General features: G+C 42.6%; 1 protein-coding gene across 8 annotated transcripts in view; it reads left to right on the top strand.

Moving 5' to 3' along the window:
- Window positions 1-25,409, top strand: part of FAM13A (family with sequence similarity 13 member A) — a 255,579-nt gene that overhangs the window by 217,195 nt on the left and 12,975 nt on the right. For 5 of the 8 annotated variants that reach the window (XM_077277089.1, XM_077277070.1, XM_077277118.1 and 2 more), the window contains 7 exons: window positions 8,662-8,809; window positions 16,491-16,704; window positions 19,355-19,499; window positions 19,958-20,039; window positions 20,320-20,534; window positions 21,518-21,601; window positions 24,217-24,312. In XM_077277089.1, the coding sequence (XP_077133204.1) occupies window positions 8,662-8,809; window positions 16,491-16,704; window positions 19,355-19,499; window positions 19,958-20,039; window positions 20,320-20,534; window positions 21,518-21,601; window positions 24,217-24,312 (984 nt within the window). Of the gene's footprint in view, window positions 1-8,661; window positions 8,810-16,490; window positions 16,705-19,354; window positions 19,500-19,787; window positions 19,845-19,957; window positions 20,040-20,319; window positions 20,535-21,517; window positions 21,602-24,216; window positions 24,313-25,409 lie in introns of all 8 variants that reach the window. The other 3 variants (XM_077277080.1, XM_077277061.1, XM_077277098.1) reach the window with 1 other exon arrangement.

Genomic DNA, 25,409 nt, shown 5'->3' with positions numbered 1-25,409 from the left:
TCTTTTCCGACGTAGTCCATTAATATCGAGTGTCCCACGACGATCTGCCATGGAGAACAGCCACACCAGGAGATGTGACTGCTCTCCATGGCTGCCAAAACACACTGACAGGAGCTAAAGCCCCTGCAGTGTGCCTGCGCATGCGCGCGAGTTTACCGGGGTTCAATGAACTCCGGGACTCTCGCTTTACGGCACTGCTGTGTGAGTGATTTCACGGCAGTTCAATTGCCGTAAAGTGAGCTCCCGAAGTTCATTTAACTCCAGGAAACGAACGGGCAGCTCCGATACACTGCAGGAGCGATTAACTCCTGCAGTGTATCACCGGAGGACGTCGTGGGACAAGCGATATTATGGATTACGACAGAAAATATTTTTTTTTTTTTATTTTGGGACAAGGATGATCGTGGATGGTGGCCTTCGGGGACGTATGTGGTGAGTATGTACTACATGTTATATGTTGTATGTAATGTATGTTTTATGTGTGTTAGTGTTTTTAACCCATTGTAGTCAGTCGCCTGACGATGGGACAACTCTCCCATCATCACATTTCGATGGGAGAAATAGTCCCACCCGACGAATGACTTCAATGAGTCACTACTGACACACAGAAACACACACAGACACACACACACAGACCCTATACATACCATACGCCTCACATCGATCCCCATCCGACAGTACGACTCCGCCCACACACTTCCTCCACATCACTGACGTCACTTCCGTCTGCTGCGGTTTTGACACCCAAATCCGCATAAAAACTGCAGATGGTATTTACATCTGCAGTTTTTATGCGGATTTGACCCACAAAATGGAAGTCTATGGGTGCAGAAACGCTGCAGTTCTGCACAAAAGAAGTGACATGCACTTCTTTGAAATCTGCAGCGTTTCTGCATGGATTTTTCTGCACCATGTGCACAGCTTTTTTTTTTTTCACATTGATTTACATTGTTATGTAAATCACAGTGCAGTTCTGCAGCGTTTCTGCTGCAGAAAAAAACGCTGCAGAACTGCACTAAATCTGCATCGTGTGCACATACCCTAAGGGCTCACACTCATCAGCGTAAATAAAATCAGTCCGATGTTGTTCCTGAAAAGTCAGACGAGTGTCATGCTAATCCATTGCAATTTTTAGCAAGTAGCATCTGTTTGACATGCGTATTCAATCCATGTGCAATGCGTTAACATCAGCTTTTACATACAGTAATTCTCTGTCATTTCAAGCTAGTTTACTAATTGATAAAACAATGTTATATGCAGATATAGATAAATGGTATTGAGATATATAATCAGTGCTTTATGTGTGTACTTTACTGTACATTTATTTCAAAATTAAATAAATAAAAGCAAAAAATGTTGTTAGGTCCCCCTAATTTTTATTAACCAGCTGAGGGAAGCAGACAGCTGAGAGCTGGTCTTGAGGAAGGGGGTAATAAACATGCAGCTTCCCAGGCTATTAATATCAGCTCACAGCTGTTTGTTTAGCCTTTACTGGTTATTAACAAAGGTGACCCCCCCAAAAAAAAAATGATGCGAGGTCCTCCAGCGAAGGCTATGCAGACAGCTGCGGGCTGATGTTAACCCTGGTGTGGTGGCAGATAGGGTAATAGTATTTGGGTTGATGTCAGCTTTGTAATGTTAGCTGACATCAAGCCCAGGGGTTAGCAATGGAAAGGTGTCTATAAGAAACCCCCATTACTAACACCATAGTCAAATGTAATAAAGACAAAAATAAAGTGAAGTCCTTTTATTTTAAATAAAAACTCACTGACCTTCTTTTATTCATTTATTAATATATTAATATAAAAATAAAACACAAAGTAATCATTCATTATATTTGCTCCATGTTTATTACCCCCTATTCCATGACTATAAACATTAGCCCCCAGCTGTCGGCTTTCGCTCAGCTGGTTAAGAAAAATATGGGGGACCCCACACCATTTATTTTTGTTTATAATATCTATATATGTAGTCTATTCTGACAGTTCGGGCTGTGAATTTACTGTATCCAACTGTTGAAATGCCGGGTTTCCTATGAGATGGGTGCATAAAAAAAAAATCACACGACACATGCATGGTCCGTATGCTGTGCAATTTTTTTTTTTTACTTTTTTCTTTTGCACCCATTGACTTGCATTGCTGAGTCTCGTCCGATATTTGCCGCCACTTGCAGCATGATGCGATTTTTTTTTCTCAGTTCGAGCTGACAAAAAATGAACACATAATCATTCAATAACATTAGTCAGAGTGCAATCCAATTTTTTTTTTATTGGATTGTACTTGTTCGTTTTAAATGCAGATAAGTATGAGCCCTAAAAGTGTATAAAAATTGTATGACAAAAAAAGTACACACTCTGTAGTCCAGAAGCCTATATAGAGAGGGTACGGAAAGTATTCAGACCCCTTTAAATTTTTCACTCTTTTTATTTAATTGCAGCCATTTGGTAAATTCAAATAAGTTCATTTTTTTTCTCATTAATGTATACTCTGCACCCCATCTTGACTGAAAAAACAGAAATGTAGTAACTTTTGCAAATTTATTATAAAAGAAACACTGAAATATCGCATAATCATAAGTATTCAGACCCTTTGCTCAGTATTGAGTAGAAGCACCCTTTTGAGACAGTACAGCCATGCGTCTTCTTGGGAATGATGCAACAAGTTTTTCACACCTGGATTTGGGGATCCTTTGCCATTCTTCCTTGCAGATCCTCTCCAGTTCCGTCAGGTTGGATGGTGAACTTTGGTGGACAGCCATTTTCAGGTCTCTCCAGAGATGTTCAATTGGACTTAGGTCAGGGCTCTGGCTGGGCCAGTCAAGAATGGTCACAGAGCTGTTCTGAATCCACTCCTTTGTTATTTTAGCTGTGTGCTTAGGGTCATTGTCTTGTTGGAAGGTGAACCTTCGGCCAAGTCTGAGGTCCAGAGCACTCTGGAAGAGGTTTTCATCCAGGATATCTCTGTACTTGGCCGCATTCATGTTTCCTTCAACTTTCATGTTTCACTGGGATTGTATTGGGCAGGTGATGAGCAGTGCCTGGTTTCCTCCACACATACCGCTTAGAATTATCACCAAAAAGGTCTATTTTCGTCTCATCAGACGAATCTTGTTTCTCATAGTCTGGGAGTCCTTCATGTATTTTTTAGCAAACTCTATGCGGGCTTTCATATGTCTTGCACTGAGGAGAGGCTTCTGTCGGGCCACTCTGCAATAAAGGCCCGACTGGTGGAGGGCTGCAGTAATACTTGACTTTGTGGACCTTTCTACTATCTCCCTACTGCATCTCTGGAGCTCAGCCACAGTGATCTTGGGGTTCTTCTTTTCCTCTCTCACCAAAGGTCTTCTCCCACGATTGCTCAGTTTGGCTGGACGACCAAGGCTAGGAAGACTTCTGGTGGTCCCAAACTTATTCCATTTAAAGGGAACCTGGTCACCCCCAAAATCGCGGGTGAGGTAAGCCCACTGGCATCAGGGGCTTATCTACAGCATTCTGTAATGCTGTAGATAAGCCCCCGATGTATCCTAAAAGATGAGAAAAAGACGTTAGATTATACTCACACAGGGGCGGTCCCGCTGCTGGTCCGGGTCCGGCGCCTCCCATCTTCATCAGATGACGTCCTCTTCTGGTATTCACGCTGCGGCTCCTGCACAGGCGCACTTTGTCTGCCCTGTTGAGGGCAGAGCAAAGTACTGCAGTGCGCAGGTCCCGGGCCTCTCTGACCTTTCCCGGCGCCTGCGCACTGCAGTACTTTGCTCTGCCCTCAACAGGGCAGACAAAGTGCGCCTGTGCAGGAGCCGCAGCGTGAATACCAGAAGAGGACGTCATCTGATGAAGATGGGAGGCGCCGGACCCGGACCAGCAGCGGGAACGCACCTGGGTGAGTATAATCTAACGTCTTTTTCTCATCTTTTAGGATACATCGGGGGCTTATCTACAGCATTACAGAATGCTGTAGATAAGCCCCTGATGCCGGTGGGCTTACCTCACCCACGATTTTGGGGGTGACCAGGTTCCCTTTAAGGATTATGGAGGGCACTGTGCTCTTAGGAACCTTGAGTACTGCAGAAATTCTGTTGTAACCTTGGCCAGTTTGGTGCCTTGCCACAATTGTGTTTCTGAGCTCCTTGGCCAGTTCCTTTGACCTCATGATTCTCATTTGGTCTGACATGCACTGTGAGCTGTGAGGTCTTATATCAGAGGTCCCCAACTTTTCTGACCTTGAGAGCCACACTCAGCTGTGAGAGAGGGTCGCGAGCCACATCCAGCCTTGAGACAGGGTCACGAGCCACATTCAGCTCCTGCCCCCCTCACAATAGTGGCAACCAAAGCCCCCATTACAGGTATAATGGTAACCAAAGTTTTTCCACAAAAATCAATCACCCCAAAGCTGTATACAAAGATCCAGGGGTTCCTACAATACCCCCTATTCAGTATTCACCTATAAAGCTCTCCCAAGACACTGTCACATCCAGCTTCAAACACTTCATCTGACAGGTGCTGTCATCTTGTCTCAAGCGTACAATACTTAAATCATCTCAAAACCCCTAAGACCAGTATATGTGCATTCAAATCTGCTCTATTGTGCAGGACTGCTAACAAAATTCACCATTTTCAGATGTTCTTCATACCTGTTTGCTAGAACTGGAGCTAATGCACCAAGCAGACAGACAGCCGCGAACCACAGTTCATGGGACCGCAAGCCACAATTCATGGGACCGCGAGCCACAATTCATGGGACCGCGAGCCACATGTGGCTCCAGAGCTACAGGTTGGGGACCCCTGTCTGATATAGACAGGTGTGTGCCTTTCCAAATGAAGTCCTGTCAGTTTAATTAAACACAGCTAGACTCCAATGAAGGAGTAGAACCATCTCAAGGAGGATCACAAGGAAATGGAAAGCATGTGACTTAAATATGAGTGTCTGAGCAAAGCGTCTGAATACTTATGATCATGTGGTATTTCAGTTTTTCTTTTTTATTAAACTTGCAAAAATGTCTACATTTCTGTTGGGTTTTTTTCAGTCAAGATGGGGTGCAGAGTGTACCTTAACCCCCGGAATTTTTTTCAGTTTTGCGTTTTCGTTTTTCGCTCCCCTCCTTCCCAGAGCCATAACTTTTTTATTTTACTGTCAATATGGCCATGTGAGGGCTTGTTTTTTGTGGGATGAGTTGTACTTTTGAACAATACCATTGGTTTTACCATGTCGGGAACTAGAAAACGGGAAAAAAATTCCAAGGGTGGTGAAATTGCAAAAAAAAAGTGCAATCCCACACTTGCTTTTTGTTTCACCTTTATAATAGGTTCACTAAATGCTAAAACTGACCTGCCATTATGATTCTCCAGGTCATTACGAGTTCATAGACACCAAAGGTGTCTAGGTTCTTTTTTTATCTAAGTGGTGAAAAGAAATTTCAAACTTTATTTAAAAAACAAATTGCGCCATTTTTCAATACCCGTAGCGTCTCCTTTTTTCACGATCTGGGGTTGGGTGATGGCTAATTTTTTCTGTGCCGAGCTGACGTTTTTAATTATACCATTTTGGTGCAGATACGATCTTTAAGATCGTCAGTTATTGCATTTTAATGCAATGGCGATGCGACCAAAAAAACCGTAATTTTGGCGTTTTTACTTTTTTTTCTCTCTACTCTGTTTAGCGATCAGGTTAATCCTTTTTTTATTGATAGATCGCGCGATTCTGAACGGGGCGATACCAAATATGTGTAGGTTTTATTTTTTTTTTAATTGTTTTGTTTTGAATGGGGCGAAAGGGGGGTGATTTTAACTTTTATATTTTTAAAAACATTTTTTTTTAACTTTTGGCATGATTCAATGGTCTCCATAGGAGACTAGAAGCTGCCACAACCCGATCGGCTATGCTACATAGAGACGATGTTCAGATCGCCTCTATATAGCAGAATTGCTCACTTGCTATGAACGCCGACCACTGGGTGGCGCTCACAGCAAGCTGGCACGGACAACCATAGAGGTCTCCACGAGACCTCAGGTTGTCATGCCAACACACTGGTGACCTGTGATTACGTGACGGGGTCACCAGTATGCGTATTTCCGGCCCAATGGCCGTAAGCGCGATTTAAATAGCCGCAGGTGGATCCCACCCTCGGCTATTGCAGGCACATGTCAGCTGATCAAAACAGCTGACATGTCCCCAGAAAGATGTGGGATTACCGCCGGAGCCCATATCAAAGGGAGGGACCCCGACATCGGCGTAAATGTACACCCGATGGCAGTAAGGGGTTAATGAGAAAAAAAATAACTTTTTTGAATTTACCAAATGGCTGCAATGAAACAGAGTGAAAAATTGAAAGGGGACTGAATACTTTGCGTACCCACTGTTGTAAAGTACACTCCCTACTGTATACATTGAATGAATAGATTAATTGATAAATGACTCTAGCATGAAGGACACAAGAATAACAATAGAATAATATAATACAATCACTTAAATCTGATCATATAAAAAGGTGGTATTCACACAAATCTGTAACGTACCCATGAACGCCTCCTCCTGGTGTAATGGCTTCTACCCTGGCAAACATTTGGGCACAAGCTTTCATCAGGGGGTGGCCTCATAAAAGCAGGAGTCCCCTAATATACCCTTCCATTACTTGGAGATGTAGAAGGATTTGAGTCCTTAGTGATGGTGGCAATAGGTTTTGTTATGGAAAATACAAATCAAGATCATCTATTTTTTCCTTAATTATAATCTGCAAAGTAGATTGTGCGTGCTTTCCCTCAAAAGGTCTGAATCTGACATGAACAAAGCGCATTGAGAGGGAAAAAGAGATTTTACTGGAAATGCATACAAAAGACTTCCACAACGGCACCAAAATCGTATTAGGTGGTTTTATGAGGTCAAAAGGATGTGAAATTCCTCAGCATTCCTACGTGCTGTAGGAGATTGCTGCTGGGGGAGCTTACTACCATCCCACTAGCAATCAGTGTCACCCGGTCACTGGTGGGCCCCGCTCAGGCTCCTAGAACACTGACAGGAGCTTCTGGCTGCTTCCGGTGATCATCTTCATCTGTTTATCTACCATGACAACATGTATGATGATGATCCGATTACTCTGTCTTTGTACTGGATACTGGTCTTTGCTTAATAAACTAGATAGAGTGAAGTATTTCATAAATACAAAGGTCAGTGTGGGTCATAGTTTATGGTGCGTTTCAGCCACCTAAAAAGTGTACAAACATCTTGGGATGCTGTAAAATCCTAAAAGTAGTAATACTCCCCTCACTGATCCCTGGGGCTCCCATCTGACACTTCCCTGGACAGCCTGGCCTCTGGGCTTCCTGCTAGAATGATGGCTTGTTGCCATGTATCTGGGAGCCGTGGGGATTGGTAAGGTCAGAATGACTTATTTTTTTTCCCTTCTGTAGTATTCTCAGCATTTTCATTGGTGTCCTGTCAGGAATCCCGTGCTGGTAGTTCCAGAGGTTTTATGTTTTAAGGAAAGTTGTGTATCCTAGCACAGGAAGTGAAAAACAAGCGAACTTCTTTACCGCCAGAACCTGCGCAGCTGCTTCACTCTCTTGTATTGTCTGCAGCGCTGACATTGCGTTCACAGCACTGCAGCCAATCACTGAGCTTTGTGAGTCCTCAAACAGAGCTGCTAGGCTCAGTGATTGGCTGCAGTGCTGCCAGTGGGAGGGTAAGTAACACAGCTTGTAATGACAGATGTGGGCGCCATAAATCCTGCAGTGTAGTAAATGTTCTGCTTCTGGCTTGGGATGTTAGGAGGCCAGCGCAGGTGTTACAGTAATATAGCAGATTGTATGGAGTAGATATAATGTTACACTGGCTCTAATTTTAGTTTCCAATGTAATGACCCCATATATATAATACATTGTGCCACTGATGACATTGAAGTGCTGGCCTCTCGGGGGTTAACGCTGCTTGTTCTGCATCCTTGAGAGGCAGCGAGGCTTTCTGAGTGATCCGACACTCCTCTCTCATGCTATCCAGTGTACAATCGCTGTGTGATTTTGGCTCCAGCCCAGCACTTGTATTGTTTCCAGCTGAGTTGCCAAACTCCAGTGCTGGCTGTATAAGCTCAGCGCTGTCCCAGTACCCGAAGCCCCCTATAAATAGCCGGCGAGTGTGCCCTCCTCCTCATACCAGCCACAGGACGAGTCCTTGCATCCAGGACATGGCTAGGCTGGCAGGGACTGCCTAGCAGCACTACAAGGAGGGGAATCTCACGCTTGTTTTTCCTTGCTCCATCTTCTTCTCGCCTGAGGGAGCCCAGCAATGCGCTTGTTGCTGCATCAGCCCTAGCAACAGCAGGAACATTACTGTACGTGCTGCTTTCTTTTTTTTTTGTCTTGTCATTGCTGCTGTCAACAAAAGGGAGTGGTAATTCCTCCAAGACCAATCTGAGAATTTGTACAAATAACAGTGATGCAGCGGAATAAGCGAATGGTTTGAGAAAAGGGGCGGCTGCGAGGGAAAGTTCAGGGCTCCCAGAGGGGCGTTGTGTTCTTCAGACTGATCGTTTCACCAATTGGCATGCGAGGGTCGCAGAGCATGGACTCACTGCGGGGCAGGCGACAACCCTGAGCTGTGGATGTTGCTGTGCTGCTCATTTGTAGTACTGAAGGCTGTCTTCTGAGTGGATTAATTTTTTTCTGTATTTAGACCGTGAAGATGAAGATTCAGGAGCAGCAGAATAACTCTGAGATCCGGCCACAAAGGAGCCTGGAGGTTGATGTTGGTCAGGAGGGCTTTGTCCCAGAGGTTCCCCGCCTGGACCTCACTTCTCTTTGTGATGACAACAACTGGGAAGGTAAGGTAGTCATGTCTGAATGGCTAGGGGATTCCGGGGTTAATGGCCGCACGCTAGCAGATGCCGGCAGGCGAATATAGGAAGATAATGTCCCTGGCAGTGCATCATGGTGACCTATCCGTACGTGCCGAAGAGATATCAGATGCTGTAATGAAGTGTCCAAATTGTTTGAGTGGAGGAGATGATCCACTCAGTGAGTGTTATAGCACCTGATCCAGAGCATGCAGGGTTAATAGGCTGTACTCACACGTTGCATTTTGGCTGCATTTTTTTATGCAAACTAAAAGCTGCTTTTTACAGTGCCAGCAAAACCTGTGAGATGTCCGAAGTCTCACGCACTCACTTGTCATTTCTCCTGACTGAATTAGAAAACTGCTGCATTTTTGTTTTCTTTTTTAATCTGCAAAAACGCTTAAAAATTGGCATTTTAAACACAATGTTTTTAATGCCAAGATAACAGGTTTTGGCTGCAGAAAAATAACGCAGCAAAAATGCGGCATGTTGTCATAACCATTCTGTCATTTTTCCGCCTAAGTTTTTTTGTGCATTAATCTGCTGCGTTTAAGTGTTTAATCAAAGTGAATGTGCTTTCATGTAATCTCCCACGTGTCCAACTGTGCATTTTTGGTGCTTTTTTGTTTTTTTTCCAAGAGGAACTTGAAAAAAGCATATAAAAACGGATGTATAAAAAAGTTGCTGCTGCAAGTACATAATCAAAGCTTTTCTGTACTACCCCCCCCCCCTCCGTTTAAGCAATGTGCTACAAAAAATGCATCGAAAGGTTAAAACACATAAAAAAATGCAATAATCATTTTTATTAGATATTATGGTGTGGACATCTGTAGAAGAATCACAGCATTTAGAAAACATGCAGAAAATTAACTGTGTGAACACGGCCCTATAGTTTACTACTTACTTTCCTCTTGACCTTGAGAATTACAGTGTGAATAAAAATGTATGGACTTAATAATAAAATTCCGCCAACAACATGCAATAAGTTGTAGAGCTTATTTCTCATACTGCAGGTATTATAAAAAGGGGTCGTCAGCTCACCATCGTGCACGACCATTTACGTTACTAATCCATCGCCAGCACAGTGTAATGGATAGCATAGTCCATCTGTGAGTGTGGACCAGGTGGTCAGAAACACTTCACTATTATTCTCCATTTTGTTTATGCCTGCTTTTAACGTGTGGGTGAAGGTATAAAAGAATCCCTTATGTTACCCAGAACATTGTGCTGGCGTCTGTGGATATACGATAGGTGAGATAGTAAATACATACGGTACGTGGCTTCACAAAGTCGGGGTAGGAATCTGTGGACACAACCGAGCTTTCAGAAGACTTCTCTGCACCTGCTCACCACACGTGACACTTGTCACCAGACGTCACCCACACACATTATGGCGCTGTGATCAGCCTCATCACCTGAAAATAAGGCTAGAAGTCTCTGCTTGGATAACACAGGTCTCTTGTACAGAGCTGAGATCACTATGGCTTTGTTGACAACATAATATAACAGATGTATAGACTGGTAGTGATGAGCGAATATACTCGTTACTCGAGATTTCTCAAGCATGCTCAGGGGTCCTCCGAGTATTTTTTAGTGCTCGGAGATTTAGTTTTCATCACCGCAGCTGAATGATTTACATCTGTTAGCCAGCATAAGTACATGTGGGGGATGCCTGGTTGCTAGGGAATTCCCACATGTAATTAAGCTGGCTAAGAGATGTAAATCATTCAGCTGAGGTGAGGAAAACTAAATCTCCGAGCACTAAAAAAATACTCAGGACACCCGAGCATGCTCGGGAAATCTCGAGTAACGAGTATATTCGCTCATCACTACAGACCGGCAGTCGGGAGAGCGCCAGGAGTGAGCATTTTTCAGAGGTCGCACAGGGTTAACAAGTTGACAGTCATTTTATTTTTACCTGTTGATATACATCCTATGCAATATGTACAGGTTAGGTAGTAGATGACCTGATGAAACCTGGAAAACACATGTACTAAGGGGACGAATACTCTGAAAAAGGCAAACTCCAGTAGGAACAAGGAGATTCATGTGTATGATGCATTGCGTCCCCTCATGCTAGGAGCTTCTGATTTTCTACAAAATAGTTTTTATCTAATGGCGTATTCAGATGTAAATCTAATAATGTGTAAGTGTAATGGTAGCTGGGAACAGATGGCATTCTGCTTTTTATGGCTTTTCTTTAGTAAAGAGCCTCTATTACCAACTTGTACTAGGTCAGGCCTACCCTGCTCCCAGACAGGGCATTGTGCTGTCCGCTACTGTCCCCAGGCCGGGCGCTGCGGGTCATTTGTGTGCTGGCCATGTAGGAAGCCATAGCCACGCATTCCATGCAAGGTTTGCCCCAGTCATGCTAATCTCTTTAGGCTTGGAAGATTTCCGCATTATTTCCAATTGTTTTCTCAGCCACCAATGCTGAAGGTTACCATGGTAAATAAATACTCTGGGACGACACATTTTCACATTGCAGCAGTGCTTTCTCTTTTTTTAGTGTGCACCTACCCCACATGAATTGCTAAATAATAGCACACTGACAAATCGAGCCAGGAAAAGATCCAGCATATACCATTGATTGGATGAGAAGTTTCCTCTGTTTCCAAATGTTAAACAATCCATTTCTGGCAGGGAAGATTGCTGCGTTCCCCCTGATTTTTTGATTCTGCTCCCATGTCGTCCTCATGCCTGTGACTGCATTCTTGTCGGCCCACTTAGCATATTTGTGCAGATGGCACAACAGTCGCACGCTCTTCTTTTCCTCGTTAAGTGGCTGAGGCTGACAGAATGTAACTGAGCTTATGTGGGTGGACTTCAGCACCCCCTCCTCTACAGAAAGGCTGGCACACCATTTCAAGTTGTCTTCCTCGTGTACGTGTACTGTAAAATCGAAGCACTCATCCAACCCTTTTTAATATGCTGAACCTCTGTGAGAGGCGTCCTCTCCAGCACTTTTTAGACTGACAGTCTCCTTTTCATGGGACTGTAATGTTTGCATGAATCTGTCAATTTGCATTGAATATGGTGCCTCAAGACCTTAGACTGGGGCAGCCCTTTTTGTTTCTGTAAACATTTCCCCAAGGCGTGGTATCCTGTCCTTGTCTGTACTGACCTTGCAGTTCACTAGGGAAGAAGCTAGGGATGACAAGTGTTTACTTCCATTCCTTATTTACAACAGGCACTGACAACACAGGCTACAAAATAAACGGTAATACAATATTAGCCTGCTGTGCACAAGTAGGTGTTCTAAAAGGGGAAAATCCAGAGATAAGCTCGCTGTGCCATCACTTGGTACATTTGTAAATTATTAAGAGGCTTTCCCAGCACCCGTCTCCAGTAGGGGACTTCCCAGACCCTCATTCCACATGTCAAGGCTTCCGGACACTGAATGATTGTAAAGGTTGGCTGCTTCTCTTACTCGTACATAATGCATAGAGAATGGCTGATGCAATGATCAGAGTCAACCTTTACATGGAATTTTTATTAGCAAATTATATGCAGTTGATCTAGCATTCAGACTCGGACTGGCCTAAGGGTGAACAGGTGAATTCCCCGGAGGGCCCCTATGCACGGTTGGGCTCCTATATGAACAGTTGTTGGCACAATAGACTTTGTGCTGTATGTACAGACAAAGGCAGGATCTAATCAGTATTTCAACAAGCTACCTAGTTTATAATTATATAGAAACAGGAACATTTGTGAATGAGGGTAATGTCATAGTTGCAGCTATCTGAACAGTGGGCCCCAGAGTCAATGTTACGGGTGGGCCCTTGGAACCCCAGTCCGACTCTGCCACCATTCATTTATAATAAAATATGTGGTTCGGTTTCCTTGACTTGTTCATAGAAAAGTGACTCCAGATATTAAAATCTCACGACTTGTTATTAACGGTCCAATATGGCACACTTTCATATACTGAATACCAATGCATGAAAACATAAGTGTTTTTTAATATTCTGTATGTACTTTTCTAAGAATATTAAAATGCAATTTGTATAGGCTGCAGGCTGGTGCAGAAGTACATGACGTCTAACACGATATCTCATGGGATAAACCAACAAGACCTACCTGTGTATTGTATACAAATGTTACATTATTCTTTGCTTTCCTCAGGAACTATATACTGGAGATCAGTGCTAGTGGAATAGCAGCTGATACATTAAAATTCAGATTCTCCTCATCGCTTCCTTTGTTAGTGATGTTTTTGTGCCATTTTGCCTATATTCATGTGATTTTACAAAGGTGAAGTACTATGGGCCCAGTTTGGGCCTATGCTGGTGGTTATAACAGCTCATATCCCAGGCAGATTAACAGAATACATCAAGGAGCCTTAACCCCTTCCCTCTGCTTATAGTTTTTTTTTATTTTTTTAAATACCCAGAACTTTAAAAAAAAAAAAATCTAACATAAGCGTATGATGGCTGTTTTTTTGTGGAACAAATGTACCGTAATTTTGAATGACCATTTATGTTACTATATAGAATAAGGAAAGATGGCAAAAAAAAAATTTAAACAGCAATGAAATGGTGACAAAAATGCAATCCCGCCATTGGTTTTTGGGTTTTAGTTTTGCGTTCACTGTGGAATAAAAATGAACTGGAAACCTGATTCTCCAGGTCAGTACAATTGTATGGTGATACCAAACGTACAGCATCACAACACTTTAAGACACAAGTATATAGATTCAGATAAGGTAGGTAGCACAGACCAAACAACCGGTGCTGTCCGTTGCCAACGCCATATATATACAAAAATCACATGCATAATGCAAAATATATAAAGGGGCACAGAGTCAAAGGGACCGCCCCCTGACGAAGCTGACGCGAAACGCGCGTTGGGGCAACGGTGCTGTCCAGGTCTGACGCCAATACTGTGGTAAGAGCATGGGGATGGGTTTGAATATATAGCTATTTGGGTGCTAGCCTGTGTACAGGGCTGCACGGCGTTTTCTCTATACGACCCAACATTTTTCCCTTTGACTCTGTGCCCCTTTATATATTTTGCATTATGCATGTGATTTTTGTATATATATGGCGTTGGCAACGGACAGCACCGGTTGTTTGGTCTGTGCTACCTACCTTATCTGAATCTATATACTTGTGTCTTAAAGTGTTGTGATATGTTTGCCTTGTCATCTGTGTAATTTAATAAAATTTGGTATATCTTTCTGGACATGTACTCCAATTCTTTCTGGTTCTTTATGCAGTAGGAGTGTCCTTTTTCAATTATTTGTGTTCCCCTCTGCCTTTATGCTCCCCCACTGGGGTTGTGAGCAATGCGGGTGAACTTTAAATGGTTATTTTTCTTCTTGGGTTTGTTTTATTAAACGTACAGCATGTTTTACTATTATATCGGCTTAAAAAAATCTGAACTTTTTTAAAACTTAACTAACTTTTTTATATTACCATCAGTTGAACTGTTCGGGGGCTTTTATTTTTTTTGTTTGGCGAACTGGTGTTTTTTATTTAGACCATTTTATGACTGAAAAACCACAATTCTGGTGTTTTTTCTTTTTTTTTTCAGTTTTTTATATACCGCAATATTGCAGTATATAGTGAAAAGACAATCTTCTATGATGGATGTCACAGAAAAGATGAGACATGGTGGTGTTCAGTGTGCCCTTGGCTGTCATAGCAATCCATCAGTTCTTTGCAGGGAGGCATAGGCGCCCAAGCGACCGTCCAGGCCAGATCATGGCGCTTAAATACTGCTGTCAGTGATAGACAGCGGCATTTAAGAGGTTAACAGCAGCGACTGATGGCCGTGCCTGCCGATTACTGCTGCTTATAGGCATACGTCAGATAACTATAGCTGGCATCTACCCAGTGTGCAGAAGGCTCTCCTTCTGAGCCTGCTCCAATGTCCCTGACGCACTCCACGATATAATGGTATGTCATGGAGCCTTATGAAGTTAAAGGGTTATTCCCATCTTTATACATGGATATTTAGTAAATGCAATACATTTTGCAATTCCCTGCTTATTAATATTTTCAACTTTGCTTGAAATATTAACTACTTTTGTTTACAGCTTGTTGCCTTGGAGACTGACCACCACTGCTAAACAGAAGAACAAGCCCGGTGCTTACAAACTCTCTTCTATGGAGCTTGTAAACACTGTTGAAGTTGACTAGGATTGCTGGAGCCTACTGCTACCCCCTAATCGCTTCCATCTCAGCACGGTGTTTACAAGCTAGACAGCAGCGGTGGTCAGTCTCCTGGGAAACGAGATGTAAACAATAGTCTATATCTCAAGGAAGGCTGAAAATTTTAAGAAGCAGGAAATTGCAAAAGGGCTTGTAAAAACAAGCACTATCTCACCATATCCATCTATGGTGATAGGAATAACCCTTTCAGGAGCCTTAGTGATGCTGCAGAGACGTAATTGGATGTGTGTTCTGGAGGATTATTAACCACTTCACAGCATGTGTTAACTAGCTTACGTTTCCTGCTCCATGAGCAAAAGCAGACAGAGAACATAATGCACAGATTGAGATCTCCTACATGATTCATTTCCCTCTTGCCGTGTGGTTCAGCTTGACAAGGCATTGATTACTATGTGCCCATGTCTATTGTGAAAGTAACGTACACATTTCCTTAGTTTCCTGTTTATAGTCTTCATTATGTTACTTAATAAGAAGGGCTAGTGTTCTGTTTTCACAATCTCATTCCTGAAGAGTAATGATGGAGTACGTTTCCCAGTTCAGAAGATATTTTAAAGGGCTTCCAAACTACAGAGTTTGGTTACAGGGTCATTGTAGCAATTATTTCCAAGTTTAAATGCAAAAAAAACCCAATTAGATCTAAATGAAACTAAATGAAAGAATCATTTTGGGTTAGTGACTTCTGGGTTATTATTGGTGTATTATGGGTAGGTTTTCTGACTTGTCCAACAAACCTGTATAGCAGATATGAAATTGTTCCTAGCATATAGCAGTTGTAAATTAGCGGTTGTTCTGGGCTCCAGAAAGCACTGGGCAGGTAGTTAGGAAAAAAACAATTAGTCATTTTAGGCTTCTTCCTTAAACTCTAATAATAGAAGGAACCACTAGGAAAAGGTAATATTATTAATACATGTTTAATGTAAAAAGTAATAAAAATACCGTAAGTTTCCTTTATTTAGCTCTGCTTGTTTAATAGAGCGAGTATGAGCAAAGCTCTCGTCTAATCCCACCATACTAAGCAGTAGCACGCAAATCAGATTAGTGAAGGTGTAAACGTCGCAGGCATCTGGGTCAAGTACGGTAATTCTGAAGACAGGAAAACTTTTTGTTTCTTTTACTGTTGATATGTTGCCATTCTAAAGACTCGTCTTTTGGGGTTTATATACTTTAAAAGCTGCTCAGCTACTTTTGGGCAAAATCTTGATGGTATAAATACCATAATACAGACTTGTCGGAGACAGGTGTTCCCCTCACATGATGTTTCTGCCTTATTATTTTGCCGTATTATGGTGCTGGTAAATGTAAATTTGGAATTGTCATCAAATCCTTTTAGAAATACAACATTTCTTTATAAATGCAGCCACTGGGTGTAATAATAATTTCCTGTTTTCTAAAGAAGAGTAACTATCATATTTCTAGGACAAGACTACTGCTTCATCTTATTTTAGGTATATTTAGTTTATCTTTTAATTTGTATTATTTTATGGTATTTTCAGAACCAGTTCCAGTGTTGGCCTCATGGGATCGTGATGCTGCAGACTCAGATGAAGCCCGTCTGTCCCCTCAGGCAGGTCGTCTTATCCGTCACCTTCTTGAAGCCGACAGTGACCCTATGTTATCTCCTCGTTTTTATGCATATGGACATAGCCAGCAATACCTGGATGACACAGAAGTACCCCCATCTCCTCCCAATTCTCATTCATTTATGAGGTATCCCTTTATTCTTTACTAAAGTGCGTTACAATAATTATAGTGGCGGATTTAATGTGCTTGTTGAACAATATCATAGCACTTACTATAAATTTGTATTGTATTGGTGAGTTTTTGCTGCTGTAAGAGCATCCATTCCTCTGGCAAAGATTTCAGTGGGATCAGGGGAGATGGGAGAGGTGCGCATGGAGCACTTGCCCAGCGTTCCCATCCACAAAGTTGGCCGCCTCCTTCTGCTGTCCCACCCATCGGTGAAACCAGCAGGTGGGAAGTTGCCTGTCAAAGTGTGTCTTCAGTCGGAAGAGTCAGTGGACCCCCAAAGAAGTTTGTCCAGTACTGGCGTTCCTGTAGAGGTGCGCTTCTTACCTCTGCTGCACTGGCGTTTCTGTAGAGGTGCGCTTCTTACCTCTGCTGCACTGGCGTTTCTGTAGAGGTGCTCTTCTTACCTCTGCTGCACTGGCGTTTCTGTAGAGGTGCGCTTCTTACTTCTGCTGCACTGGCGTTTCTGTAGAGGTGCGCTTCTTACCTCTGCTGCACTGGCGTTTCTGTAGAGGTGCGCTTCTTACCTCTGCTGCACTGGCGTTTCTGTAGAGGTGCGCTTCTTACTTCTGCTGCACTGGCATTTCTGTAGAGGTGCACTTCTTACCTCTGCTGCACTGGCGTTTCTGTAGAGGTGCGCTTCTTACCTCTGCTGCACTGGAGCTGGAAATAACAATTACATTGGTGAGTAAGAGTAGAGCCCGCGGCATCGGAGCTGGCATGGTCAGGAGCACATGTCTTCTGCCGCTCTTGCCTGGGCGCAGCACTGCTCCTATTAAGCTACGTCCATGTACTGTGATCACATTGCATTTTTTGCAGTTATTTTTACAAATCTTCACAGAAATGCAATGTGACCGCAGTATGTGAATGCAGCCTTACTGGGCTTTTCTGGTCAAAATAAGGCTACTTTCACACTTGCGTCGTTTTAGATCCGTTCCAATGCGTCGTTTTGGGAAAAAAACGCATCTGCAAATGTGTTCGCAGGATGCGTTTTTTTCCCATAGACTTGTATTGCCGACGGATCGCGATGTATGGCCATACGTCGCGTCCGTCCTGCACTGGATGCGTTGTGTTTTGGCGGACCGTCGTCACAAAAAAACATTGTGTAACGTTTTTTCGTACGTTGGATCCGCCATTTCCTCCTGCACATGCGCGGCCGGAACTCCGCCCCCTCCTCCCCGGGACTTAGAATGGGCAGCGGATGCGTTGAAAAACTGCATCCGCTGCCCACGTTGTGCCGAATTTGCACAACGTCTGTCGGTACGTCACGCCGACGCTTTGCGACGGCCGCGTACCAACGCAAGTGTGAAAGTAGCCTAAGCTGTCGCCTATCTCATTGATTGGTGATAAATTATAGGTCAATGAGGATCGAACTGCTGTGAACCCGCATTTATTGACAGAGGGAGGCAGTTTTATCCCTGTTAGAATGAAGCGGTATTACGCATTCCTGACTGCCAGTCAATTCATCCTCTATCGGGCTGCAAAGTGTAGATCTTGTTTCTTCCAGCAGCCTTACGGAAAATGATTTGTGTGGTCTATGGGCACTTCATTCTAACCGGGGTAAAAGTGCCCCATTCTGCTGATCGGTGAGGGTTCTCAGAAGTTTGATCCCCACCAATTTATAAATAAATAATCCTCTGTCCTTGGGATTAGTGATGATAACCTGAACAGACTGGGGAGTGCAAGTACAACTAAGATGCTGTCGTCAAGTGTAACTCCATAAGTAATAAATGTGAAACTGCATTTAAAAAAACCTCCACTTAAATATTAGTGATAAAAATTCAGCTTCACTAAAGGGTTTGTATGGGCTAAATGTAACATTGCCCAGTGGCAGAGATTCACTAAAAAATAACAATATAAATCCTACTCACCTGGATCCAGCACTAGACACTCCATTGTCCGCATCCACAGTGAAAGCGACAACATCACATTTAGCAGCCTCAGGATTGCTGTTGCCTGTGATTGGTTGCAGCAGTCAGGTAACTTGTATAGCATACCATAGTATGTTTTTCAAGTTGCTTGACCACTGCAGCTCATCACAGACCGCCGCGATTCTGTAGCTAATGAACGATGACGTTGTCACTACGGGCTGATGCAGACGACTGAGAAACTTTTGCTGGATCCAGATGGGTAACAGGTGAGTAACATTGATTAAGTTCTTTTTAGCAAAAAATTAGCATGATGTGGTTGGTGGGGTATTGTCAGGGTTTGGGGCCCTATTTAGATTTTTGTCCAGGATTACAATTTGCCTAAAACGGGGCTTGTATGAAACTTTGCTTTTGTAGTTTAGTGCTCCACTTGAACAATAAGGGGCTGTTCTCATCACAATCCCGGCATCCACTGAGTGTGTTTGTAAATGTATTCAAGTATAATATCTCATCTTAAGTATAATATCTTGCAAAAGTCACAAATAGTTTGTATGTTGTACAGAAATTTGTGACCTTTGCAGTCAGAAAACCAGCATGAAGAGTCTAGACATTTTTGCTACCATTAGACTTGGTAACATTGGTTCGAAGACCATTTTTAGTGTTGTCTCACTTGTTTGTTTGTAGACGGATCTGATTTTTACAATGGTAAATCTGGTTCTGGTAATCGCTTGTTGATCTTTTAGAAGGAGACGGAGCTCCTCTTTGGGATCACATGAGGAGGATAGAGACGATGACCTAACGCCAGCTCAGATCACACGAAAAATTCAGAGCCTCAAGAAGAAAATCCGCAAGTTTGAGGAGAAGTTTGAGGAAGACCGCAAATACAGAGTAAGGGCTTTTTTATGTTGAATTGCTCTCCCTTAGACCTCATTTAGACGTCAGTGATTTTTCTTGTGTGCAAAAGTGGTCTAAGTATCATCCGTGTTTGGTCAGCGTGTCAGATTTCTACCATCAGAGTTTCATCAGTTCTAGATGCTAGAGGCTTCTCAACATTCTCATAATAGACACAGACATCCAAGGTCTGTCTGATCTCTTTTAGAAACCCATAGACTTTTATTTGTAAGATTAATCTGTGACTTGGATCAATGTCTGACAAGTGTCCATGATTTTGTGCAGACCTCTCAGTCAGCAAAAATACACGGACATATGAACTGCTCATTAGACTCTAATAAGGTACGAGTTCTGTCCATCACATATGTCTCTTATGTGAAAAACTGACGTCTGAATGTGCAAGTACAAACGTCACACACTGCACTACATGTCATTTTTGCTTTTTGTTCCCACAGCCGTCCCATCGAGACAAGGCTACAAATCCTGAGGTTCTGAAATGGATGAATGAGCTGACCAAGTTCCGGAAGCAGCTCAAAGGTAATTACAAAATGCCTGGTGGTAATACACAGTATTATACAACTTACCAGGGCAATAGATTGGTATGTAAAAGCCTTCTCGGAATAATGTGTCAGTAGTTTGTTTTTAAATTGGAAATTTAGTTTAAAACGATCACCTTGCGTGTTCCGCAATGTCACTCGTGTATTTTTTCATTACAGTCCAGTAGATTGGGCTCTGCTTTAATTTGCACTACTTTGTCTATGCTTGTGCTATAAATAAGTGTGTTCTGGAAAAATGTAAATTGTCTTATATTCTCTAGAGTCAAAAATCAGGATTTCTGAGGAAGATCTCGTGCCTCAAATGCGACAGAGGAGTAACACACTTCCCAAAAGCTTTGGGTCTCAGCTTGAGAGGGAGGATGACAGAAAGGAGACAGAGAAAGTAGCTAAACCCTCTATAGAAGCCACAATGGAAAGCATCCAAAAGAAGTTACAGGAGAAAAGATCAGAGGTCAGCCGGCCGGAAGATATTAAGGTAAAAAGAAAAATGATCTGCATGTGTATCTCTGCAGACAACATGTATCTTCATCATGATGCACTTAATGCATAGGACTCGAATATTATGCATTCTAAGCAGTCATCCTACAGTAATGTATAAATTGCTAAAGAAATAGATTGAAGGATTACCCGCTCATCACTTCCACGGGCAGTTCATCCATCCATCTAGGGTGGTGCACCAGTGTACTCCAGGCTGGCTCATGGGTGAGCAAGTAAGGTAATGACAAAAGGTCCAGCATTCACCTAGAAAAAATGTGATATTTTAGTACTATTATCCCTAACATTTTAAAATTGTTAATAGTAAAACAGCATAGATGAAGAATGTGTTCATCTACCCTATTTTAACTTTTCCCGATTTCTAAAGGGAATCTATCAGCAGGTTTTTGCTATTGAATCTGAGATCGGCATAATAAGGAGCAAGAGAGTCTGATTCTAGGTATCTGTCACTAACTCGGCTGTGTGCTTCATCAGCAGGAGATTATCACTGCCTGACTAGTTGTCACATGCAGGCCAGTCAGACTAATCTGTATAATCCTGCTCACACCACTGCCAGCTTTCTGACAATGTACAGTGTAAGAAAATAGGTTCCATCAAAACTGCACAAAGCAGTCCAGTAAGTGACACATCACTGGAATCAGGCTCTTTGCCTCTACATCATCCTGCTCTCGGATTACGTAACGAAAACCTGCCCACAGATTTCCTTTAACTGTTAGATGTGACGTTTTAGTACTATTATACCCAGGTGGATGCTGGACATTTTCCAGCATCTACATTTGAACAGTGCATCACTACTAGGATTGTCTGTGCATCCTATATATTTTGTTATTATTTTTGTTTCCTTCTTTTATGTTATTTTTACTTGCATATGAATTAGACTGCCCTAGCACTTAGATTGAGCCCAGTTGGTTTGTGCATTCATGTGCGCGCCATAATATTCTAACCATATGTTTTTGATCGTAGGATATGACCAGAGATCAGCTGGCAGCAGAGAAAGTCTCACTTCAGAAAGCTTTGCTTTACTATGAAAGTGTTCATGGCAGGCCGGTATGTACTATGACTTTTTCTGGAGACCATTTGTTTACCAGTATGTTACTGGGATGCGCTGGTTCTGTCCTGTGGTACTGCAGGGCTCGGAGATCCTCATACAGCACTTATGTAATGCTGCATATCCGTCAGCAGCTGGAAAATGGTTCCTGTTGGTTCTGTGGGGTCTCTGCCACATTTACTACTGTCTACAGCAGTGTTCCCCAACTCCGGTCCTCAAGAGCCACCAACAGGTCATGTATTCGGGATTTCCTTAGCATTGCACAGGTGATGCCTTTCTAGGTAATGCAATGATCACCTGGGCAATACTAAGGAAATCCTGAAAACATGACCTGTTGGTGGCTCTTGAGGACCGGAGTTGGGGAACACTGATCTACAGGATTGATTTTTTTTTTTTCTGTTCCTTTAGCACATTTTATTTTTGTTCTTTTTTATATTATAATGGTTTTCTTTCATTTTCATACAGTGAAAATTGAGACGAAGAATAGTTTACATAGTTGGAATGCACGCCCACTTACATGCCTCTTGCCACCCTTGTGACTTAGTTGTTTTCTTCATAAAGGCATGAAAATCTATCATAATACATTTATTCTGTGTGATGGTCATGTGCAGATCTGTGAAAGTGGAGGTTTAACCCCTTAAAGAACAGGCCTCATGTGGCCTTAAAAAATACCTGTCCTTAAATATGACCCTTCATGATTATTAATTGAATATATTACACATACAATACTTTAGACCTTTTTTAAACATAATTAATTGCTTGCTAATCTGCATATGAAGGGCTCTTGGGCAGAATGCAAATGTGACTGCTGAAAGTTGCTGCCAGCAGATCTAGCAGCAGGGATCTGAGCAGCGGGATCTCTCTGTTGTGAGCAGACAGAACATGTTCGGGGCTTTGCCTTGACAGATGATGTATATTCTGATGCCAGGGACAAAGTTTCACTTTGAGAAGAGCTTTCCTCGGCAGCACTCCAGTGTCCATCGTTGTCACACTTCTCTGATCGGACTGTTCTCCCCCAGTCAGCGGACAGACCAGTGTGACAGTGACAGATAGGGGAGTCGGTAGTGTTTTTTTTGTTTGTTTTTTTCAACCCCTAATTTTTTTCTTTTTTTATGGTCATGTTACAGATGACCTTGGTTAAAGTGTGACTGTCTTCTGACAATGACTTTAAGCGAGCAAGTAAAAGGAATTCGGTGAACTCCCGCTAAAACTTTTAATTATAATAGCTTTGTTCTCTCTTCTATCTTGGCATCGCTTGGATGTGGAAAAGTACTGAGTGCTGCTTTATTAAATCCATTTGAGCCAAAAGAGGCCAAAGAGTATAACGTTTTGTAAGCCTATTAATTTAGAAGCCATCATGTATCAAAGCTTGCACTTTCCGGAGAATTAATAGAAGCTGCAGGAGACCTTTATTAATCTATAAACTACGTGTCACTTGCCATGTACCCTGTGAACATTTAGTGAAGTCTGCTCCAGCGTACAGGTTATGACCTCACACAGTAGAACTACTTACATCCTCTCTACTGGTCTTGTAGATCATGCTAGAAAGTTTAGAAAATAAGGGAACACTCTTTTTTTTCAAGAAGGTCATCTTTGCCCCACCTGAGTTCTTGTATGATGGTGGAGATTAGGAAAGCCATTCTTAATGAAGAACATCACGTTCTCATTTAGTACCTGGACCTTTTGTAAAAGTTGGATCCTTTTCATACCTAATGCAGAATTGGCCAACAATGGCTAAGTGCAAGCCGATCGGGGCTCATTTAATAGCCTTTTTACACAGGCCGATCACCAGTCGTATCTTTTTCTTTTTCTTTTGACACAGGTCAACAGCACTTCCATGTGCACAGGACGATCATTTATACGATCGCTCTGTATTTCTATCGGCAGCACATATCCTGTATACCCAGTACAATGTGCTGTAAAGAACAATGATTTTTGAAGCCATGTTGAAATAATTTGTTCGGCTGGTGACTGCCAGCCTGTAGACAGGACGATTATGGTACTTTTAAGCCTAGCAGATCTGTTGACTTTAGCATGTCCTAATGAGCACAATGGTGGGAATGTTGTCATTGGGACAAGAGAGCGGCTTCTTGCATTCGCTCGGTGGTGATGTAAGTAGGGCATAAAGGGCCAGCACTAGGCAGAGCTATCTTGTGTAAGTGTCACTACAGAGTCACAGATCAGTGACCAGTGTAAATGTGCCTTAAAGAGGTTTTAACATGTCATGAAGTGAGGGCATATCGCTCAGCTATGCCATGTTGATTGTCACTACTGAACAAAAAACAAGAGACTAGGACCAACTCCAGCCTCTGTATCCCAGGAGTCGGCCCTCCATTAATTATAAAGCGATGGCATATAAGCTATTTGCACATATACGATGTCTGGTGAATGGATGATCCTACAACCGTTCTGGGCGTTCTCTCAGTTCCTGAGTATTTATGCTGGCGTTGTATTTGCACTAGAGCTGTATTCATCTTGACCTTTGTGTCATATGTGCAGTTTACCTGCTAGCTCTAAGATAATACCATGTGCATGGCTATAGAACAAACCGCTACTAAGTGAAAGCCTCAGTTAATGTCATATTAGAAGTTAAACCTGTGTTTCCATTTTCCAGATAACGAAGGGTGAGCGACAAGTGATGAAGCCGCTTTATGATCGATACAGACTGTTCAAGCAGATCCTCTATCGAGCAAACACCATACCCGTCATTGTAAGTTGAGCTTCCACTTTGCATGTCTTATTTATGGCGTTGCTGACATCAGTCCTTTATTTCCTCGTTCCAATCTTTCATTTTGAACTTGTTTCTCCCATGGGAAAGTGGACTTCGCTGGAGTTTAATTGAGAGGTCCTGTAGCTGAAGTCCTGGGTAATGTAAAGGCGAGCACAATATAGAAATGGTTCCAGGATTATCGTTTGTGTAAGACGGCGTACAGTATTTCATTGTGTATGCCTTGAAGGAGAACTATCAGAAGAAATATATACCAAGCCCCTTACATTCCGAACATGAAAGATTGGTGCAGCTTTCTGAAGGAATTAAATCAGTGTCTGCAGCCTATCCTGAAGAAATGGTGGCACATACATGTATATATAGACTCCTAAGGCCCCCACCATTAAGCTCTACTTGACAGAAATCAGAATTGGCAATTTCATCAGGCATGGGACGTCTCACTCTGGTTGGTGTGTACCAGCATAGAATAAAAGGCCCTTTTACACAGGCTGATGATCAGCTTAGAGAGTGGTCAGACGGTTACTGTCAGCGCAGCTTATCCCTGTTTACATGACGGCATGTGTTGGTGACAATAATGCTATGAGCGTTATAGAGAAGTACCTCAGTGACGGTGGTTGGTCCCCGCACAGTTTGCACATCCGTGATGAATGATGCATGTAAAGGAACATGGCCAATGAGCGCTTGTTTGGGCTTTGTATCTCCCTTGGTAATGGGGCCATAAGATGTTTAGTGTTTTCTACGGAAGGGTGGTTCAATATGTTTTTCTGATATTACTCCTTGAGGCCCAATAAACTTGTATACACATGAAATAACTACTGACAGTACTTTTTGTAGCTATTTTTTTATTCCAAGAGTCCTCAATACAGGGGTTGTTCACTATCTACATATTGGTGCCCTATTAGGGTATGTGCACATGTTCAGATAATTCTGCATCAAATCCTGGTCAGTTGGCAAGAGAAACGCTGCTTAAAATATGTGTGTTTTTGGCAAATTATTCTATGTTTTTGTTGCGGATTTTTCCCCACTCATTAGTATGGCTGAAATGAACCTTGGGGTTCAGCAAAAAGATTCCCAGGAAC

The sequence above is a fragment of the Ranitomeya variabilis genome, chromosome 1 (assembly GCF_051348905.1).
Source record: "Ranitomeya variabilis isolate aRanVar5 chromosome 1, aRanVar5.hap1, whole genome shotgun sequence".
Taxonomy (NCBI): domain Eukaryota; kingdom Metazoa; phylum Chordata; class Amphibia; order Anura; family Dendrobatidae; genus Ranitomeya; species Ranitomeya variabilis.
Note: the sequence above shows the minus strand (reverse complement) of the source record. Positions and strands in the feature narration are given on the sequence as shown.